The sequence below is a fragment of the Bos indicus genome, chromosome 16, assembly GCF_029378745.1.
Source record: "Bos indicus isolate NIAB-ARS_2022 breed Sahiwal x Tharparkar chromosome 16, NIAB-ARS_B.indTharparkar_mat_pri_1.0, whole genome shotgun sequence".
Classification (NCBI taxonomy): domain Eukaryota; kingdom Metazoa; phylum Chordata; class Mammalia; order Artiodactyla; family Bovidae; genus Bos; species Bos indicus.
Genome location: NC_091775.1, coordinates 73,181,488 through 73,205,177, shown reverse-complemented (window position 1 = coordinate 73,205,177; position 23,690 = coordinate 73,181,488). Strand labels below are relative to the sequence as shown.

At 44.8% G+C, this 23,690-nt stretch overlaps 1 protein-coding gene and 1 non-coding gene across 2 annotated transcripts in view; both read right to left on the bottom strand.

Annotated features, from left to right (window-relative positions):
• Nucleotides 1-23,690, bottom strand: part of KCNH1 (potassium voltage-gated channel subfamily H member 1) — a 441,878-nt gene that overhangs the window by 250,795 nt on the left and 167,393 nt on the right. The window contains exon 7 of the mRNA XM_070768644.1: nucleotides 9,678-10,107. Within this exon, the coding sequence (XP_070624745.1) occupies nucleotides 9,678-10,107 (430 nt within the window). The remainder of the gene's footprint in view (nucleotides 1-9,677; nucleotides 10,108-23,690) is intronic.
• On the bottom strand, nucleotides 12,078-12,149 carry TRNAR-GCG (transfer RNA arginine (anticodon GCG)). The gene has a single exon. It is a non-coding gene; the product is annotated as a tRNA-Arg (tRNA).

Here is a 23,690-nt window from a genome sequence, read left to right as displayed (position 1 = left end):
CACCCACCCTCACCTCTTCTCATCAAGCTCTGAGGACATACCACGAAGGAAGCAGCTGCCACAGTCTACTGGCATAACTTGGTATCCGGGCGACCAGCACCAGCCGCTACCATGGTGATCAGAAGTGCAGGAAAGCGCTGAGCTGGGGGTGATGATGCGGGCCTGAGCCCAACCTTGCTTCTAACCAGCTGTGTGATCTTCAACAGGTTACGCCACAATTTCCTTATCCAGAAAAATACAAACATGGAGAGAATACTACCTGTCCCATGGGGTACTGAGAATCTCAAAGAAGACAAGAGTCACAGAAGCAAAACAGGAACAAAAGCCTTGACTACAGCAACATCTCCATGGGATAGCTCCCACTTGGATGGAAATATTTGAAAAGAGAAAGAAAAGGATTTTGCAAATGACACGGGCAGCCACAAGGTCAGAGACAATACCCCTCATCCATTTGGCTTCCCACTGGCAGTTTCCTCAGATCTAAGACCTCTGTTGCACACGCTTCCCCCAGTGCGGCAATCCAGTGACGAACAAGGGTCATGTCGTCCCAGAACACACATCAGATATTTTGTCACCGTAATTATCATTCAAAATTACAGACAAGGTTTCCAGAAAAGCGGGCTTTCCAGGTGGAGCTAGGGGTAAAGAACCCACTTGCCAATGCAGGAGATATGAGAGACATGGGTTCAACCCCTGAGTCAAGAACCCCTGGAGGAGAGCATGGCAACCCACTCCAGTATTCTTGCCTGGAGAATCCCATGGACATAGAAGCCTGGCGGGCTACAGTCCATAGGATCACAAAGAGTCAGATGTGACTGAAGCAACTTAGCACGCAGGCACCAGAAAAAGCACCCCCTCTCTGCAATTCTTCTACAGCCCCTTTCTCTTGACAACTTTTCCCCCTGCCCTCAACAACATACACCCTGAAGAGAACATTTCCCCCCATTGACATCCCAAAATAAATCAGCAACAGAAGCAAAAAAATGAAACTGTGATGTTGGATAAAACTTGGTTCAAAACCCAGTTAAACAACCTCTTAAATTGCGACCTCAGATAACTTAATACTTTGTGTTTCTGAACCTTGGTTTTCTTATCTACAAAACAGGAATAAGAGAGCCAGCGTATGAGGCTGTTGAGTGAAGTTCCCAGCAAGACGTTGGCAGGTCTTGGTGTTCGGTGCATGAGTGTTTCCAGGCCCTTCTCTCCTCCGGGGAGAACACCAACACTCCATGTGGCACCACTTCCTGGCCAGTGAAAATCCTGCCAGTCGGCTCTGGAAGGTGATGCTTCCTGATCACACAAATGACTCTCTCCTCCTTTAAGAGCTTCCCCTAACTTGCTCTGCAGTCAGGCCATTTTTTTTTTTTTTAAGAGAAGCTTTATATTTAGGAAACTCACATCCAGATACACATATTTTAATGGCCTGTACTTTAAATACAGCAATGCACCTGATATTTTATACAAGTTCAAATTTGTATAAAGCAGAGCACACCCAAAGGATTAACAAAGGATTGAGAAGCATCATAGTTGGATGAGTGCTGGAAATGCGCTGCAGGAGTGGAAACGGAGGGCCAGGGAGAGAAACGACCACTGTTAGAACACCCAGGTGTGAAGCACCGTGCTAGGTGCATGGCATCATTTTATGTTTTTCCGTCCTGAAAATATGATCAAGGAGAGGCTGGTATGTCCATTTTCAACAGAGGAAACTGCCATTAATCAAGAGTTCTATGCAACTAGACATTATTAATCCAGAGTATGCAAGTAGATATTATCATACTAAGTGAAGTAAGTCTGAAAGACAAATATCATATGATATCACTTACATGTGGAATTTAAAATACAGTATAAATGAACCTACCTAGGAAACAGACTCAGACATAGAGAATAGGCCTGTGGTTGCCAAGGGGCAGGGCGGTAGGGAGAGGGATGGATGGAAACTAGTATAATGTAGGATGGATAAACAGGAACTAATGGGAACCATACTGAATATCCTGTGATAAACCATAATGGAAAAGAATTTTTTTTAAGTATGTGTTTATCGGAGTCACTTTGCTGTACAGTAGAGATTAGGCTTTCCAGGGGGCACTAATGGTAAAGAACTCACTTGCCAATGCAGGAGATGAAAGAGATGCAGTTTCAATCCCTGGGTTGGGAAGATCCCCTGGAGGAGGGGATGGCAACCCACTCTGTATTCTTGCCTGGAGAAGCCCATGGACAGAGGAGCCTGGCGGGCTATAATCTTTTGGGTCGCAGAGTCGAACACAACGGAAGTGACTTAGCATGCACATGTGTGTATGTGTATAACTGTCACTTTGCTATATGGCAGAGATTGGCACATTGTAAATCAACTATAGTTAAATTAAAAAAAATTGTTTTTTAAATAGTACAGGTCTAAAGAACTGGTTGGTTCCAAAGCTTGTGCTTTTTCTCACATTTCAACAGCATGTGCCCAGACACAGAGAAGTGAAAGGGCAGAGACACCCAGAGGTCCTGCCCTCTGGGAGCCTAGAGTGTCATGGGAGCTGGACAAAAATATACTGAAGACAACAAAGATAACTCTCAAGTCGTAAGAATGTTACAGAGCAGTGTGATTCTAAGTGCAAGCAAGTAAACCCAAAGCAGGGCCCATCAGCTTTAAAATATGACAACAATGAGGGGCTGAGAACCGGCAGGTAATAAGCAGAGATGGTCTCCTGGAGAAGAACAGGCAGGGATGCAGACGACAGAAAGCTCAAGGTTGTGTTAAAGATGGAGATGTCCAACTGGAACGCAGAATGGTAGATAGAGCTTTTTAAATCATCAGGGTCTAGAGAAGAAAAAAAACACTGATTTGCTAGCTAAGAAAAAAAAAATCTCTAAGAATAAATGTGAAATGAACAGTTATTTCTGCCATAGCACTCTGGCCACTGCCCCATTTCCCAAAATGAGCATAAACCTAAAATGAAATTAAACAGCAGTCCCATGTTCCTGAGAAGGGAGCAGCGATTATTATTTTCTTTTTTTCTAAGAACAGGAAGGAAAATAACTGGGACGGGCAAGAAACAATTGCTGTTATTAACAAGAAAACCATGACATCTGAATGTAGATTTTCAGCTTTTCAAAGAGCTATGCTATGCTAAGTCACTTCAGTCGTGTCTGACTCTGTGTGACCCCATAGACGGCAGCCCACCAGGCTTCCCCATTCCTGGGATTCTCCAGGCAAGAACACTGGAGTGGGTTGCCATTTTCTTCTCCAATGCATGAAAGTGAAGAGAGAAAGTGAATTTACTCAGTCGTGTCTGACTCTTAGCAACCCCATGGACTGCAGCCTACCAGGCTCCTCCGACCATGGGATTTTCCAGGCAAGAGTACTGGAGTGGGGTGCCATTGCCTTCTCCGTTCAAAGAGCTACCCTATGTCATTATCTCATTTAGTTCTCACTTCAACCAAATGAGATGGTCAGGAGAGCTTCTTACCTCTAATCCACAGGAAATGAAAGGTACAGACTAAAGCAGAGAGGTAGAAACCACCGAGGACTTGAACCCAAACCTCTCAACTAGCAATTCAGGGACAAAGTTCCAGAGATGCCCACCTGTCACAGAGGGCTAATGTTTGCTGGCATCAGTTGAGGGGAGAAGAGGAGAGGGAGACAGGCTGAGGTAGACACACACCGCTGGCCATCCCTCACTAACTGTGTTCCTTATCCTGCATTCCTACCTGATGCATGACCACCCAGAAGACTACATTTCCCAGCCTCCTTTGCAGCTAGGCATGTGGCCAGGTTACCAAGTGCCAGCGAAAGTGATATGAACAAAGGTAACATGCACAACTTCCTAGTCTTGTCCTCAAAAGGAGAACAGTTCAGGGAGCTCAGGAAGAGTTCAGTTCCACCCCCGTCCCACCCCACCCGCCTCTTTTCTGGAGAAAGAACATACGGCCAAAGCTGGAACGGCCATATGGGATCCCAGTATGGAAGTCATGTATTTAAGACAGCAGAGAAACCTGGGCTTTGATGACTGCAGCAGTCAGTCCAGCCCTACACATTTAGGAAACATATGTCCCATCTCTGTCCAGCAACTAAACCTATATCCTAACTAATAAAGAAGTTTTGCCAGTAGCACTGAACACCATTTCTAAAACTCCAGAACTTTCTCAACAGTTCAGATTCAACAAGACCATAAATATTTTATGAAGAGTCTGGTATGTGTTTGAAGTCTCTTAAGAGCATCTTACAGCCTTCAGGGAGATGGGCCCAATCCTTTTTGAAAAACCAGTATAATGGCATAGAGTGCAAAAAGGCATATTCCACAAAGGTGAATAAAAAGAAATAAGAATGCTTAAATAAAATCCTGAAGGAGCCAGGGTAAAGTCCCTATTTGCTTGCAAATAACAATCTAAGCTGAAAGGGGGTCATAAAGCATCCCGCATGGGTGGTGGTGGTCGGCTCAAACCGTGCAGGGTGCAGGTCACTCGGGGAAGGCACTGGCACCCCACTCCAGTACTCTTGCCTGGAAAGTCCCATGGAGGGAGGAGCCTGGTGGGCTGCAGTCCATGGGGTTGCTAGGAGTCGGACACGACTGAGCGACTTCCCTTTCACTTTTCACTTTCACGCATTGGAGAAGGAAATGGCAACCCACTCCAGTGTTCTTGCCTGGAGAATCCCAGGGGCAGGGGAGCCTGGTGGGCTGCCGTCTACAGGGTCGCACAGAGTCGGACACAACTGAAGTGACTTAGCAGCAGCAGCAGGTTACTCGTGTCCCTTCCTGCCAAGAAAGAAGGTGATGTAAGGAAACGCTATGGTTGAGTCCAATAACTCTCTTGGAGCTCTCAGGCCCCACCCCGGGGAGGGAGTGGGCAGAGGTTGACTAAAGCCCTGAACAGGATGAGATCCAGCCCAGCAGAAGGAGGAGGCACTGCTGTGGACTCAAGGGATGCTCACAAGAGTCCCCTCAGCACTCACATTCTGCTCTGGGTTTAAGGAGCTGAGGCAGAGGAGGACAGGGGGGAAATATGCAGAGACAGAACAGCAAGGGCTGGGCTTGTAGGGTGGAGGGTGGAGGCCGCCTGGAGGAGGAGTATGATGTCTAGACCCCCTGCCATCATCAGAGAGACAGGAAATGAATGTGGCTTAATTACAATGACAGGATGACAGCAATGACATTATGAGGAGAGAATCAGAAAAGTGCAAAGCCCATATTAAGAAAACGAGAACTGTCACTTAACCGTCAAATTCTCCCTGGAAGAGATCCCCCCAGACACAGTCATGCCCCTAACTGAGACTGAGACCCCAAGATAGAGGGACTCTCCCCTCATCCCTGACAATCCCACCTTTGAGGGGTCCCCCCGAAGGGCTCAGCCCACAGTGAAGTCTCCATCTCCAGGCCCAACCCCCAGTGTCCACCCCCCAGACCTCAGACTCCTGGGAGTGCCACCCACAGAGACACCTCCATCCTCAGAGGTCTATCGAGGGAGGCACTCGGTACGTGGCTGCTAAATGAGGTCACCTCTCCCAAATGTCACCCTGAGGGGCCTTGTGCTTCTCTCAGCACCAACACACAGGCAAACCACACATGCAAAAGAGGGGGTCCACCCATCACCCCACAGGGTCAGCCTTGCAGGAGACCACTGAAAACCTATTCAAGGATGGCAAGGGGATCAGGGCAGGGCTGACTTGTCAACACCTACAAGTTAGACATAAAATCCAGAAGATGGACACACTGTAGATCACCAACATCCAGAGATGATCTCAAATGCCCATTTTAGCCAAGTCTTCTCCTCTTCCTATTGCAATTTTTTAAAATCAGAATTGAGAAACGTGAGCAAACTTGAAAATAGTTTTCCTGCTTCCTGGCAGCCTCTGGGGAATTAGCTAAGTTACCATAAGATATTCAGTGACAGAGAACAAAGAGGAGAAGCAACGGAAGGCTTCTGGATAATCTATATTATGGTTAATACGTGGCAACAGAATAACCAAGAAATACTATTTCCGATGCCTATAAAATTCAAAGCAAAAAGGAGAAAATCACAATGTTACCAGTACCTCAAAGCTCGTTGGCTTTATTTCCCTCTACTCCCCTTGAAGAATGCTAGTCTGATCCGAGGGGGACTGGGGAGGGAGATGCATTGACCCCGGAGCATAAACACGGGGTGTGGTCAGTGTTCCCTGTCACCCAAGATCCCAATTCTGGGGTCACCCAGCCCCGTGAGCCACGCAGTAAGGACGCAAGTGCGCACGTGTGCACACAGGCAAAGCAAGATAAAAGAGAGCCCCGTAAATCAAGTAAGACTTCAGCAGCTGTCCTGAACAAAGGTTGTCTGGAATGTGAGTTTACAAGGTAATTACCAGCGCATTACACAGAGAGCAATAACTTTGTTGTTAGCACAAGAATTTGTCAGACTTGTCACACAGAAAGGGGAACAGCTGTAACTGTAAGTGACAGGTTGCTGAAAAAATGGCTGGTGTCTGAAGCACCTGGTCCCCCGAGTTTCTACCGTAAATTTGTTTTTAAATTAAAACAACAGGCAAGTGTACAAAAACTTCCCACTGTAGAAACTGCTGGCTTGTTCAAGTTTATGGAGAGAATTTTCAAAGTGTGAGTGGTGTGCCAGAGAGGACAGGCTGATGAGGTCCGTGTTCTCAGTCCACACCATCGCAGACGGGCACAGGGGAAAGAGCTGGGCTTTTAATTCAGAGTCCCAGACACAAATCCTGTCTTTCTGACATACTAGCCATGCATTCTTGGCAAAGGAGTTAACTTCTTCCAGCTTCCATTTCCTTGTAAAATGTACTTAATAATCTCTAAGGCATAGAGTTGTTGCAAACAGGGGGATTTGCATATAGAATATTTAGCACAGCACCTGGCAAACAGCAAGTGATCAGGAAACAAAGTAACAATTAAGCAGACTTGCCTACCTAAATATCATTCTTGGGGCATATTGCAGAGGTGACTGCCTGTGTATTACACTTAAAAAAAAAAAGAAATGGAAACATTATAAAGCTTTGAAAAGGTGGGGAGAGAAAAGAGGTGATGATAATTGTTTGGGTTTTCCTTTAGAGACTATACCCAGGAAATTACTTTCTCTGGAGAAGAATGGCTTTGGAGAAACAGTTTACCCTCATATGCCACCAGAGCTGTTTTCTTATCTCTTCTTCCAGGTAAAAAGTTGCAAGGAAGTCTCCTCATATTTGAAAGCCTTTAGGGAGCTCATGAAATGGAGCCTATTTTCTAACTGACCACTCTCAGCACATTTTCTGTAATGCATATAATGAAGTATTTCGATTGACGGAGCATCTCATCTTCCCCCTAAGAGACAGAAATTGTGCCCGGAGCACGGTGCATCTGGTTGTTTACTGGTGCCCCAAGGCTCACAAAATGCTGCAAGCACTGCCTAGAAAACTAGGAGATGTTAAGGCTGAAATAGTTCTAGAAGAGCAAAGATCCTTTTACACGACATGAGAAAGCACCTCGAGTTCTAATTAAGCTAAAGCAATTAGCCACCCACAGATACTTTATGCTGCTCCCCATGGTCAGGCAATCATCTCTATTAAAACCCATTTTAAAAAAAGAGCAGACCCAAAAGTTCCCCGCACACACTTCCCACAAACCAGTTAAGCCTTAGACGCATCTGGTAAACACACAGCGCCGGGCTCTGGGTGTGGCAGAGGGGCTTTCAGGAAAGGAGTACCTCAGACATGATGAGGTGATGGCAAATAAAACGGAGGCGAGCTGCAAACGGAACAAAAGGGGTAACAAAACCCACTTGCCAAGGGGTCCCTGGATTATGGATGGGCTGGACAAAGCCAGACAAGCTGAAGCCTCCGTTTCCCTGGTCTTAGAATCCCCTGGTTGGTGTAACAAGATGTCAACTCCACCCTGAGGAAGCACATCAAGCAGAAGGGTTTCTGCCAGCTGGAACTAGCGCCCAGCTTCATCACCTGTGACCAGACTACCGTCCAAACCCATGCTTCACGGGAGGTCTGTCCTCTCTCACACCACAGTGCGTCATGGAAGCACCAACAGGGTGCATTTGGCAGGTTCACAATGAGTCCAATCCACTCAAGTTCACGTGCTTTCCCCAGCCCAGTTAGGCCTAATCTTCCCCAAGACTCCCTTTAGTGAGGGGAGTTCATTGTTGTTTACAACCCAAGGCTGTTTCCAGACTTGGTAGTAGTGGCAACAGCTACAAAATGGTCAATGGTCAAGCATTTAAAAATTAAGGGCTTCCCTGGTAAAGAATCCACCTGCAAAGCAGGAGACCCTGGTTCAGTTCCTGGGTGGGGAATATCCCCTGGAGAAGGGAACGGCTACCCACTCCAGTATTTGGGCCTGGAGAATTCCATGGACTATGTAGTCCATGGGGTCTCAAAGAGTTGGACACTACTGAGTCACTTTCGGATCTTCCCTGGTGGCTCAGACGGAAAAGCGTCTGCCTACAACGCGGAAGACCTGGGTTCAATCCCTGGGTCAGGAAGATCTCCTGGAGAAGGAAATGGCAACCCACTCTAGTATTCTTGCCTGGAAAATTCCATTGACTGAGGCACCTGGTTAGGCTACAGTCCATGCATTCATTTTCACCCCCTGTCCATAGGGAATTGGTTCTAGGACCAATTGATTAGAAGATATGAAAACCAACAGATTTTTAAGTCCCTTATATAAAATGGCATAGTATTTGCCTATAACCCACATACACCCTCCCATATACTTTAAATGATCCCTAGATACTTATAGTACCTAGTACAATATAAATGCTATGTAAATAATTGCCTGTATGTGGCAAATTTAAGGTTCATGAACTTTCTGAAAGTTTCTCTTTTTAATATTTTCAGTCCATGGTTGGTTGAATGCGAGGATGCAGAATCCATGGATACAGAGGGCCAAGTGTACTTTCCTCAAGAACTAGGGTTATTTCTGTTTTTCAGTCCAGTGAAGTTAATCCAAAGCCCCATTACTTCTCAACTGAATAAGAGCTGTTTATTCCTGTAGGTTTTTACCTTTTGGATTTAGAAAACCTCTCAATCACCAAACAGACATCAAAAATATTGATCTAGATCAGCACTGTTCAATAGAAATAAGATTTTAAATTTTCCTAGGATTTGCATTAAAGAGTAAAAATATATACAAAACTATTGTACTAGAATATTTTACTTAACCCACTCTAGCAAAACCATTACTATTTCTAGATATAATACAAAAGATTGAGATACTTCTGATTTTGTTTTCATGCATCCTTTCTCTAGTACCACACTGAACTATGCAATCTAGAGCTATTTTTAAATTGCCGTGGAAAAACTTCCACAATTCACTGTCCTATGAACAAGAAGTATACCAAAATGTATAGCATGGTCTCATTTTAACTATTAAAACGTGTTATCTGTGTGTTCAGGTATGGACAGACAAAAATCTCTAAGGGAAACACCAAACGTTAACAGCAATTTTAAGAAACAGAATTATGTATGGTTAGTCATTAGTTTCTACTTTGTGCTCTTTTGTTATTTTCTGAATTTCTGTGCAGTAAATATATACTGTTTAAATTAATAGGAAAACTCTAAAGCTAGTCTTTAAAAACAAAAACCCTCCCTTATTTTAAGCCGTAACACCCCAATCCTATGGCACTGTAGCCACTGCCCTACTTCCGGCTAACCAAAAGGATGGACAAACTTGATGCCCCACCCCTTGCCCAGTCACTGTGATACTTACAGCCAATCATCATGATGGCCACGGCAAAGATCTTCTCAATGTCTGTGGACGGGGCGATGTTCCCAAAGCCCACGCTGGTGAGGCTGGTCATGGTGAAATACAACGAGGAGATGTAGACGGAATTCTTGCTGGGACCCCCTTCCCACTTCCCTGAGCCAGACCCGTTAAACTGGTAAGGGGTGCCAATGTCCATGGCCAGCTGGTAGAGCCAGCTGTTGTTGCGGATGGTCTTGGTGTCCTCGTCGAAGATCTCATAGTCCCCGATGCTGTACCAAATGCAGGCCATCCAGTGAGCGGCCAGCCCGAACACACACACCAGCAGGACCAGCACGGCAGCTCCATACTCGATGTAGTGGTCCAGCTTCCGGGCCACGCGTCCCAGGCGGAGCAGCCGGACAACTTTCAGAGAGCTGAACAGGCTGCTGATGCCCTGGGAGGAAAGGGGCACAGGGTCAGGGCTGAGAACAGAGAGAGCACCAACTCCGTCCCGCCACCTCCCAAGAGGCTCCCTTCAGCACGCGTATCCCATGAGACGCTAGAGTATGCAACCCTTAAAACATTGCTTCAAAATAAGTCATGACATAGAGAAATGCCCATATATACTTTTATGCTTAGATACAATAAGAATTTTAGTCCACCATATACAGAAGGGAGATTTCCATTAGCTTTTCCCTACATCCTTTAAAAAGCAAATAAAAAGCTAAAATAAAAATAAGACAAATAAAAGTTGAATTTCATTCTCATATTATATATATGTATACAAATACAAATACGAGCATTTTTCCATACTATTCATTTTAAAACAATGTTAAGGGTTGTGTAATATTTCATATTAAGTAATATGAAATATTTTTAGAGTTGCATATTTATTTCATATTGAAAAATGGTCAGGAAACACACATGGAAAGACATAGAAAACATTAACAGGGGTAATTGCTACACTGTCAAATTATAGAATTACAGGCAATTTTTATTATATTTCATATATATTTTTGTTACATTTGCATATATTTACTTCTGCAATTAAAAATTGTTACCTTTACTATTACAAAAATACATATTTAAAGAACAAATAATTTTTTAAGGTAAAAATAAAGGAACAACTGAAAAGAATAAAGAACTGAGATTCTGTTTTCCCAGGAAAGTTACAAACTCTTGGAAGGTTACAACACTTCAGTCAGGTCAGGGATACAGCCAGACAAAATGTACTTAATCTCAATCAATCAAGGAATCTCAAAACCAGAAGGAGCCTTCTGATTTCACCTGCTTTAAGTCTCCTCCTTCAAATCCCACTGGGACAGGGTATTCTCCAGACAGTTCTCTAGGGAACAGCACTGTGGTAGGGCAGGAACACCAGTGTAGAAATCTTTAAAATGGGGTCTACCCCTCAGGTGGGTCACTAACTTGCTGTGTCAATTTGGACCATGCAGTTACCTCTCAGTTCACCAGTCTAGACAATGCGGGAGGTGGACGGGAAGAGCTCTACAACTCCTGCATAGGCCAACTTACTCTTCCTTATCTCCTAAGGGAGCTGAAATATATCACGGAAGCTATACCATTCAAATCTCAAACTCACATTCCAAAATGATTCCAAGGTGCACGGAAAGGAGATTTCCATTAAAATCTCCCAAATTCTATTAAAAAGCAAATAAACATCATAAAGACATTTCTTTGAATGAAGACTTTGGTCTCCCTTACACAGCAAAAACCTAACAGCAGAATGACGCCCTTCGCCAGGCAGAGTGAAGGACTTGCCACTCCTCTAAGCTCTGGACAGGTTCCAGCTCACTGTTTCCTCTTTGGTCCTCCATACCATTAATGACAACACTCAAGGGTCAGGTTATGTCACAGACAGAAGGAAAAAATGTAGAAGTTTCCTGGTGAGTCTGTGTCACCTCCTCCTGGACACACAGCTAATCACATTTCCCAGCCTCTTTCTATCCGGGTAGGTCTCTGGAACCAGGTCCAGCCAATGGAATTCGAGGTGGACGAAGTGTCACTTCCAAGCCAAGGAGATAAATGTAAGAATACTTTCTCTACAAGTTCTCTCTTCCCCAGGGCATGCCTTCTTTGAGGTCAGGTACTCAACATTCAAAAATCTAAGATATCTGGTATCTGGTCCTATCACTTCATGACAAACAGGTAAAAAGTGGAAACAGTGACAGATTTTATTTTCTTGGGCTCTAAAATTGCTGTGGATGGTGACTGCAGCCATGAAATTAAAAGATGCTTGCTCCTTGGAAGAAAAGCTATGATAAACCTAGAAAGTGAAAGTGAAGTCGCTCAGTCGTGTCTGACTGTTTGCGACTCCGTGGACTGTAGCATACCAGGCTCCTCCATCCATTGGATTCTCCAGGCAAGAATACTGGAGTGGGCTGCCATTTCCTTCTCCAGGGGATCTTCCCGACCCAGGGATTGAACCTGGGTCTCCTGCATCGCAGGCAGACGCTTTAACCTCTGAGCCACCAGGGAAGCCCATGATAAACCTAGACAGTGTATTAAAAAGCAGTGACATCACTTTGCTGACAAATGTCTATCTAGTCAAAGCTATGGTTTTTCCAGTGGTCATGTACGAATGTGAGAGTTGGATCATTAAGTAGACTGAGTGTCAAAGAATTGATGCTTTCAAATTGTGGTGCTGGAGAAGAGTCTTGAGAGTCCCCTGGACTGCAAGGAGACCAAAGAAGTCAATCCTAAAGGAAATCAACCCTGAATATTCATTGGAAGGACTGATGCTGAAGTTCCAATACTTCAGCTACCTGATGCAAGGAGCCAATTCATTGGAAAAGACCCTAATGCTGGGAAAGATTGAGGGCTGGAGGAGAAGGGGGTGAGAGAGGATGAGATGGCTGGATGGCATCACAGACACAGTGTACATGAGTCTGAGCAAACTCCAGGAGATAGTGAAGGACAGGGAAGCCTGCTGCAGTTCATGGGGTCGCAAAGAGCTGGACACAACTTAGCAACTGAACAAAAACTGAAGATGATAGACATACAGCATGGAGGGGGCCTGAGTCCCTTGGAGGTTATGTGGAATATAGCATCCCCCAAATCAGCTTGAATCCTATTGTGATGTCAATGAAAAAAGGAACCTCTTATATAAGCCACTGAAACTCTGGGGGTATTTGTGACAGCAGCTATCATTAGCCTTCTCTGGAAAATGAACACACAAACCATATGGAGCATAGCCTTGGCAATAAAAACCAAACAGGTTACCACACAAATTATTTCACTGAAGTATGGGTGGAAAAAAAGTGAAACTGAAAGTTTTAGTCACTTGGTTGTGTCCAACTCTATAACACCATGGACTGTAGCCTGACCAGGCTCCTCTGTCCATAGGAGAGGAGGAGTGGGTAGCCATTCCCTTCTCCAGGGAATCTTTCCGACCTAGGGATTATTCTTTACCACTAGCACCACCTGGGAAGCCCTTAAAAAAAAAAAAAAAAGGTTTTGTAACCATGAAATTCCCAACAGAAATAATCATTTCTGGCCCAGCATACACCTGCCAATACATAATAATGTATCTTACTAGGCAAAAGGGACTACAGAGCCAGGCGGTTCATCCAAACTGCTGACTTTGACAGCTTAGCTTTGCCATGTCCAGTATTCATCCCCTGGATCCCCTTTCCCTCCATGTGCTTTTCTCAAAAATCTTCCATGAAAAATGGTTGAGAAAACCCTCATATTAAGGTGCAATAGACTGATGATGGTAAATGGATATCCTCTCCCCCTAGGGTATTTGCATTTTAACAGAGGGAAACCAGCTTCCAATCGTGGAATTAAAAGTACCCACAGCCTGGATGAAGGAGATATTTTGGGAGGCAAAGAAGCCTTTTTGATGACTCAGAAATCAAACACATGTAAGCAGCCACCTACTCGCCACCTCCTCATAAGGAGGTTCCTGAAATCATCTTTCAAAGCAGCTCTACTCTGAAGCAGAACTCATTACCCTGGGCAAAATTGCCTTGTCATTTTTCCCTTACATTCAACCCAAAGCAACATTTATGGGGAACTGACTCTGTACTCCTTGTGCTAATGCTACAGGGAAGAGAGGAAAATGGTGCTTTGTCTTCTTGCTCACTATTGGGTCTACAGTGGCTGGCATGTGGAGGATGCTCGAGAGAAAGAAAGGGAAGAGGAAGCAAAAACCTGATTACTAATGAGAGGCAAAATAGTTAGTGAAGAGATATTTCTACTTAATAGTCCCAGAACTTGGAGCTGAGCAGCAGCACAGAAGTCGTCTCAGCACCTCTGAGTCCAGCAGTGTCCTCTAGAGCTCCCTTAGGAATGGTCCTTCAGCCTGTCCTTGAACCCTCCTCTGAACCACTGCCTCTTGAAGATCTAATTCTGTGGCAGGCATTCATGGAGATGAACTACCAGGCTCCCACCACTTTTCATACTTTCTGTGTGCTCCACCTGCACTTCCTCCTTCCGCTCCACTCCATCCCTCCCCAGTGGCCACCACGTCACATGCAAGCCCTACCCACAGGCCATGCTATCCTCTGGCCGTAAGCTCCAGGCAGCACGAGCATCCCACACATTGGACACACGCTTGCATCTCTGAACCTGCTCAGACAGGTCCCTCAGCTCAGAAGGCCCAGTTTCCCAATTTCTGCCAGCTGGTACACTAGTTACCCTTCAGGTCTGCCACGATCCCCACCCTACAGCCTTCTCAGAGCCCCTGGAAGTCACAACCAGCCAGTCACCCTTCGGTGTGTTCACAGTATTCTGTATCCATCACTTTGCATTAAAGTTTCCTACAGCCAGTTCCCTTCCCCAGCTACGCTGGGAACTACATCTTCCTGAAGATAGAGGCCACTTGTTACTCATTTTCGAAACTTCTTACATTGGGTTCAATAATGTTCCTCCCTAAATTCAAGTCTTTCCCAGAATCCTCAGAATGTAACCTTACGTGGAAATAGGGCTACCCTTGCAGGTACAGTTAGCTAAAATGAGGTCATATTGGAAAATGGCAAACCCTGAATCCAGTATGACTAGTGTCCTCATCAGACACAGAGAGACACACGTGACTACGAATGCAGAGATTGGAGTGATAGGTCTTCAAGCCAAGGGATGTCAAGGATGACTGGCAACACCAGAAATGAAGAGAAGGGCATGAAAGAGATTCTTTTCTAGAGCCTCAAAAAGAGCATGGCTCTGCTGACACCTTGATTTTAGATTTCTAGCCTTCAGAACTGAGAGAGAATGAATTTCTGCTGTATTGAGTCACCCAGTTCTTGGTAATTTGTCACAGCAGCCCTAGAAAACTAATGTATCTATACAAGCTTTAAAGCCAGCACCTTCTCAGAGAGGGTCTCAAATATTGTCTAAACTGAATTGAAGAGTTTGGCTTATGAGAGAATTTCTTATTTTCAGGAGCCTCTGGAACTATATAAAGCAAGCCTTTCCTCATTGTGTTATCTGTGTGCGCACGGATGCCCAGTTACCCAGTTTTGCATTAGTTCCCTACTGCCCTAACAGCTGGAACTGTAGCTGTTTAAAAGCATTTCAAGCTACTAATTTGTTCTTTTTTCTTATTTGCCCGAAGCTTAGTGGGTTAGCTAGAGAGAATATTCCAAACTTAAAAACAAAAAACATTAGTATGCGAAAAACACAACAGCACCATTTGGGAGCGAGTCACACCTCCCCAGGGACTTCTCCCCCCGCGCCCCGCCTGCCCCAGGGACTCACATTCCAAATAGTTCCAGACAGTTCATCAAAATTTTAAGGTTGTGAAGACCCAAGAATTTCAGGTTGAATCCACATGGCCAAAGGCCACTGAGAAAGAACCTAGGCTGGTAAGCCTCATCACTGAAGGCCAACACATGCGACTGGACGGAAGGCTTATGAAATCTCAGGAACCTCAGCTGTAGTGATTTTGGTGCAACTCAGATTGCAGCAGACATTTGGCAATTATCAGGTTCACTTGCGCATGAGCAAGCTTTGCCTATTCGCCAGGACTAAAGAAACCATTCTGCTAATTCCAGCTCCACTTTGCTTCCTCAGCTAGCCAAATTCACCAGTTTTTGGTTCTTTCATCTTTTTTTTTCCTCTGTCATACACACAAAAAGTAACACTCTCACAGACTGATGACATTGTGTTACTAAAAAGAACAACTCTGTCTCACATTCTTGAAAAGTTTCCCCAGGCTTCCAAGTCTATGTGGTGAGCAAATTCCAGAGCAAATTCTGCAGTTACACTTTTTTTTTTTTTAATTGTTTTCAACCCCACATTACCCATCATTACTCTTGTCCCACACCTTCCTCCAGCTAAAGGTCTCATTCACATGCTTCCTCTGAGTCATCCGGGAACCTGTCATCATGCGTAGAAAATTCCCAGCCTCAGCATCTTCATGGACTGTTCCCACCACCTTCCTCCTTTAGTTGAAACTGGCTCTTACAAGCACCTTCCTTTTTCCCATCCTGGAGTTTGGAGTAGGGAGTTTCAAACTCCACATTTCATCTTCCAAATAAGAGTTGTTTGACACTCAAAAAAATAGAAAAAGAAGCCCCCCTTCTTTAAGATTCATGTACCAAAAAACAAAACAAAACAAAAAAACACTTAATAAAGATGCCCTGAAACTACCACACCTCCATAAAAAAAAAATGCATGCCCTTCAGCAATACCATTACCGTTATCTGATTACTGATAGGTAACATCTATCGAATGCTTACAAATACGCCAGAACTTGGGCTTAGTCTTTCATTTACTCTCCCATTTATCAAAGTCTCAGTCGCTCCTTTTCATTACCTGGTCACAGCCCACCTCCTGCTATCAGCAAGGGAAACTTAATGTTCAAGGGGAAAAATCATTCAACAGTCCAGCCTCTCTATTCCAGTGACTCTCACTTCCTCTCCATACCCCGCGCCTGGTTATCACTGGGAACTGCTTCATCTCTGAAAGCTTACACACCAGCACTCGACACAAGGACTACATATATTTCCATTCCTCCCATCCTTTCCTTTATCCCATCCAGCCTGCTCTTAGGCTTTTCTTTGATCTCTCTATCCCCATCTTCTTTTCCCCCAACCATCAACTCTCCAGATTTTACTTCCTTTCCCATTTCACTAGACCCTGTGACATCATTTCACGTACCCCCTCCCACAACGCTCACCATCTCTCTCTCCCCTTGCCTTCCTATCACACTTGCCCTATGAAATGCAGCACCATATAGATTCAACAGCAGACACTGGGCTACTATCTCCATTCTCAGCTGGGACCTGTCCTTTTCCTCTTCCTCTAACAACACTCTCGTTCCCATCAACAGCTATTCCAAATCTTCACTACCCTTTTCAAGATCCCACCTAACCCGTGCCTTCTTATTCTCAGCCAACATCACCTCCCCATTTACAGACAGAGCAGGGGTCGTAAGTATCAATTCTCATCCACATTCCACCTTCACAAACATGAGCATATGCAGTAGCACCATCCTTCCACACCGAATCAAAAGTCACTCCTCACCTATTCAGGAACCCCACCGCATCAACTACTTATTCTTCTCTTTATTCCCTTTCTTCATCTTCAAAACTCCCTTTCATAGACTCATTTCTGTTAAAAAAAAATCATACTAGTGTCTCAAGTGCTATACACTTCTCCACTCTTTCTCTCCTGAAACCATAATCAACACACAATGGCTCAGATTCCTCATTTCCTAGTAATTTCTAACCCACTGTACTCAAAAGTCCACTCACTCTACCCAGAAACTGTCTCAACAGTCACCAATCACCTTCTAATTGTCATAACTTCAGTGTTTGTCACCTGTAATGGGCATGTGACATTCTTCATGGCCACACAGGGTCCACACTGTCTTCCTATGTTTAGGGAATCACGACCTTACAAAGTAGACCTAGAAGCTGACAACACCATAAACCTTCCTTCTGCAGCTTCTTCTGCAGCTAATTTGTGAGCACATGACTGACAACCTGCCCATCAGAGACACCCATCCCAGTCACTGGATGGCATCCCATGGAGGAACTGTGCAGGGCCCCTTTTGCAAGAGTGTGGCAGCATCACCCAGGTCCCAGAGGCAGCAGAAACAGTTCTGGAATTGATACCCATGGTCCACTGATGGCCAGGTCAACACTGCATGTTTTGAACCCACATCCAATAGCAACAGCAGCGATACTCTCACAGAACCAGCTCTGCCACAAAGCCAAGTGTCCTCCTAGTTGTCCCCAAACTCTGAGTACACAACATCCTTGAACCCTCACTCCTACCACAATATGAGATGGACTCCCCTCTCTCGGTTCTCTCAATACCTCTCTTTCTAATGATTAACAGAGGCACTGCTCTTGGTCTTCTTCTCTTCCCAATATACTCCTTTCTCTGGGTCCATCAGTGTAGCTTTAACCACTATTTATACACTGCTGCTGCTGCTAAGTCACTCCAGTCGCGTCCGACTCTGCGTGACCCCATGAACGGCAGCACCAGGCTCCCCTGTCCCTGGGATTCTCCAGGCAAGAATAACATGCTGTAAATCCATCTTTCCAAACCACACATTTCTCCTGACCCTAAGATCCTCTATGGGCATGTCACTGGGATATCCCACCGCTTCCTCAGCCTGCCACGTCTAACCCTCAGCCCAGCTCCTATTTCCCAACTTGGAGAATGCGCCTAACATACAGTCTCCCAAGTGAAAAACTAAACATCATCATCTTTGCTGCCTATGCAAACTTTTCTTAACTGGAACATTCTTTTTAGAAGGGTGATGTTAAGGTGTATCAGTATTCCAAGCATAATTTACTGCCACTTGGATAATAGAAAAATATTTTCTTGTTTATTCATATAGCATCAATAAGATACTGGAATGAACATAGGTACTAGAATATACATAAGATATTAGAAACATGGATGATCCCAAGAACGGAGATTCTTCATTGTAATATCCTTTTGAATGCTATTCCATATGAATTTTTGTTTACCATAAATTTTTAAAGATTAAATAAAAATTAAAATTTAAAATATGACCCAACACTGCTTAGACCCATTCAATGGCTTTCACCGCCTTTTGAATAAAATTCCATTAGTTTAGCAAACAAAGGCCTTCGTAAAAATGTCATCTCGGACAGCTTCATCACTCACTGCTTCCCTCCCAGGCACCCTCTGCTTTCATCATATCAGATTATTTGTGGTTCCACAAACACTCTATCCCCTCACATCTTCACACATGCCGTTCCTTCTGCCTCAAGCATTGTTCTCCTGCTTGTCTGCCTGGCAGATCCCTACCCATCCTTGAGGACACTTTTCAACACCCATGTGGCAGGATGAGTCACACACATATTACTAAAATTCTGACTTATCAAGTGTAAAAGTAGTTTATCTTTTAAAATAATTAGAGTTCAAATCTATCCCAATAACATCACTGTCATCTGAATTCCAATTTTCTTTCTTGACCTGTGGGAAAAAGAATATAGACATGGCAACAACCTAGAAACTATGGATCTGAAGTCAACACAGGAGCCTAATCCACTCATTGTGTACATTTTCTGTGTCTACTGGTGAATTTTCTGTGTCCACTTGACTGGGACACAGGGTGCCCCGATATTTGGTTAAACATTATTCTGGGTGTGTCTGTGAGGGTGTTTCTGGAGTGAGATTAACATTTGAATCAACAGATTGAGTAGAGCAGATCACCCTCCCTAGTGTGGGTAGGCCTCACCCAGTCCACTGAAGGCCTGAATTGAACAGAACGTTGGATAAGGGCGAATTCGTGCTGACTGCTTTCAAGCTGCGACACCAGTCTTCCACACTCAGACTGGAACGTAACCACTGCCTCTCCTGGGTCTCCATCTTGCTGAGGGTGGATGTAGGGCTTCTCAGCCTCCATAATTACCATAATGCTAACTATATAGATAATATTTATTTATAACATATATAAACCCTACTGATTCTGCTTCTCTGTAGGACCTTGACCCATACAGGGTCTTAACAGGAGAAAGGTTGAGAACTGCCAATCTAAGACATAACACAAATCCATCTCTCCCCTGATGCCTTTCCTAACACCCATAGGCAGAGCTCAACATGCCCTGCACTAGACTCCCATGACTGTTCCTTGATTCACTCTTCCAATAAATACTTACTGAGCATCTACCATAAAGCAAACGTGGTTTCAAACACTGAAAATAGATCACAGATGGACCAGACCAACATCTTTACCCCTGTGGAACTGAGATAATAAGCAAAAAGAAATAGTACGTTATATGACAGTAAGATGAAAAGCAGGAAGTAACTTACTTACTTACTTAAGCAGGAAGTAACTAAGGAGTGCAAGGAAGTGAGGGTGGCAGAGTGTTAAATAGGACCGTGGAGAAAACTTCACTGAAATCTTGGCCTTTAAGTAATGATCAGTGGAGGCGAGAATGTGAGCCACCAGGGCATCTAAGAGAAGCGCGCTCCAGACAGGCATCTGTTCAGTTCAGTTCAGTCACTCAGTCGTGTCCGACTCTTTGCGACCCTATGAATCGCAGCACGCCAGGCCTCCCTGTCCATCACCAACTCCCAGAGTTCACTCAGACTCATGTCCATCGAGTCGGTGATGCCATCCAGCCATCTCAACCTCTGTCATCCCCTTCTCCTCCTGCCCCCAATCCCTCCCAGAGGGTCAGCAAGTACCAAATATCCCTGGTATGAAGGTCACATGGTCTTTATATTAGGCTGTCAGGCCCTTGGGATCAAGAAGCACACCTTCCATGGAAGTAATAGTTATTTTAATAAAAATAGCAATTTTATTGAGTACTTACTAAATGCCAGACACAATAAAGACTTTACAAGCATTATCACACTTAATCCTCATCATTTTGAGAGGTAGGTATATTATACACCCAGTTTACAGATGAAGAAACTGATAGAATCATTTGTCTAGAACGACACAGAAAGTAGCAGAGCTAGAATCTGCACCCTGATCAACCAACTCCTAAGATTATGCTTTTATCCCTCTGCTTTACAGACTCCACCTTTAATTTCCCATTTTTAGAGTTCTGGTTCCTCACAGATGGTCGATAAATGTTTATCAGATGGAAACTCACAATGAGACTTACTTGAAGGAGGAGGCCTAGCAGTCTGTTTTAAGGATTTACTACTTTATTAACAGAGCTTGGTTTGTCTGTTGTCTTTAAAACAGAGATGACTTCAAGAATAAATGTTTCAAGATAGTCCCACCACTCTGCAGATTCATTTCAACTGCATAATGGAATCAACTGGTTTCCCAGATCTCATCGGAAGCTACTCCCTGAAGCTTAAATGTAATTTGCTTCCCTTTCATTGCTTCAACATTTTACTTTCATCTCAATTGACTCAGCAGACACTTCCTGAAAACCTAGTATAGAAAGACACAGCCCAGAATGACCAGTGATACAAAACCAGAGAACACACCATCACCTGCCCTCACGTTGTCCACAATCAGACCACAGAGAAAAGCAGCCTGCATGACCGCAGTGCAGCAAACATAAGCTAGCTGCCCCTATGAAGACTGAGTAAGCACAAGTCTGGTGGCCACACATAAAAGGACTTTTTTCCTAGTTCACTTAACAGCTGTGTTGACCATACTCGGGGGAAGGCTGTGGTTACCAAGTGTAGGGGAGCTTTTAGCCCGAAATGGGAGAGCTTGAAACCTTTCATTGGTTTAATCCAAGAATGCACCCAAAAGACACAGCTGCAGTCTCCTTAGAAAACAAAGGAAGTATAAAAATTCCACTTAAAACTATCCACTTTCCTTTTGTTTACAATTCAAACTCTAAAATAAACTGTGTATTTAATTGTGATATTATACCATCAGGCTCTTTTCCTCTCTAGAGGCCTTGAAAATTGAACTCTATCACTGGCCAAATAAAATCCAAAGGATATAGTGTACAGAATTTGGTTTTATCAAGCCATGTCTCTTTCTCAGAATAGTAATCTCAGGTTTTCCTCTACCAGGGAAGTGAAATGAACCCAAGTAGCCCAGATAGCCTAGACTGTACCTTCTGTCCTATGAAGCAGGCAAAAAGAATCATGTGTCTGCAACTCTGACACTGATGCAGAACTAGCCAAGCCTTCAATCTGCTTTAGGCTGATTTAAACTATCAGAGAGTTTAAGTCAAATCAATGGTGCAGGTGAAAATCCCAGTGGCTTACAGAAGGCTCATGTCTGTAGGAGTTTTCAGCACTGGGGCCTGAATAGGACACCAGTTCACTTATCACTGCCTGGCCAGAGCTCTTAACGCGAAACAGGGCCGATACTGTGAAAGCATCACCTTAACTAGAAACACGTGAGGGCTCGGTTGGGGCCTCCTGACCACGGGTAACAACACTCTAATTCACGCAGAGGAGAGGTGCAGACAATTTCTTGAGGAGTCTAATTCGGCTTAAAAGACACCCTCCCTCCCCAAACATGACCCATGTCATTTTCATTCTCACTCCAAACCAAGCTTCAGATAAGAAGGTGGAAGCCCCCAGAAGCTATGAAGTAGCCCCCAACTGCATAGCCTCATGTCAAGCACTGGGAATGTGGGTACAGCCTGGAGAGACCTGCACCAGGGTGGCGAGGATAAAAGACTCATGTGGCTGGTCTGGAGGTGGGCAAGGTTCCCCAGGTTTGGGGGCTGGCAGAGAAAACTGCAGACCAGCAGCCCACACGCCCGGGCTGAATCTGTGAGAACTGGGGCAGAAGTCTTCCCAGCGCTCAGGATCGAGCTCACCTGCCCTGGGCAGCAAAAGCCCCAGGGTCAGAGCATCCTCTGTGGAGCTACATGAGCTGCTGGGCGCACTGCTGGAGAACCACAAGGGGAACTCAGAGCAGGGTCCCTGGGGTGGGCTACGAGGCGGGCTTAGCCTCAGGACACTTCTCAGTGTGACTAATACACGGACACAGAGAAAGGGATGGGGGAAACAGACTCTAGGGAAGATAGTGTGGCCCTAACTTCAGGGATTCCTAGGTTGAAAGTAAGAATTCCCTTTTGGCTAGAAGGAGGGTCCGTATTTCCCTTTCAATATTGTTCATGATTTTAACTCTATCACAAATAGATTGAAAACCCTCAAGGGCTATTCCACCTTGCAGCCTCAGCAGTGAGTGGTGACAGGATCATTCTAGACTTTTCCATCCTGGGAAGCAACTGCCATACACAGAGCTTCCCTCGACTACCTTCTGGCCCTCTGAGAGGAAGTCTCCATAGGAATAATGTAAGGAAAAGTTATGGCTCCTTTTAAGAGGCTTCTGGTAAATTCAGAGTTCCAAACTTTCTGGAAGCAGGTGGAGGTAAGTAATCAGCATTCTGTGTGGTTACACTAATCAGTAACTACAACTTTGGGGAATAACAGGCCATAGAGAAAAGAAATTGTCTTCTCATTACAGGAAAATAAAACTACGTAGAGGAGTCTCATAAACACCCAGAGCCACATGTAAGACTTGGGCTTGGACCCACGTCCTGCTTCTGGCACACTCCTACTAAATATGACCCGGGTGGTCTACCCAACCTCTCTGAGCTTCATTTATTCACCTGTAAAGCATAGGAAATGCATTTGGCACCTCACTCTAGTACTCTTGCCTGGAAAATCCCATGGATGGAGAAGGCTGGTAGGCTTCAGTCCATGGGGTCGCTAAGAGTCTGGCATGACTGAGCGACTTCACTTTCATTTTTCACTTTCATGCATTGGAGAAGGAAATGGCAACCCATTCCAGTGTTCTTGCCTGGAGAATCCCAGGGACAGGGGAGCCTGGTGGGCTGCCGTCTCTGGGGTCGCACAGAGTCTGACATGACTGAAGTGATGCAGCAGCAGCAATGCTCACAGAAAGTTTTAGTTGTTGGGACTTCCCTGGCGATTCAGGGGTTAAAAATCCACCTGCCAGTGTAGGGGAACCCATAGTATGATCCCTGGCCCCAAAACTAAGATCCTACATGTTGCAACACAGCTAACCCCGCGTGCCACAACTACAGAGCCCACACACCCAGAGCCCACACCCCACAACAAGAGACACCACTGCAGTGAAGCCCACACACCACAACCAAAGGGTAGCCCCTGCTCGCCGAACTAGAGAAA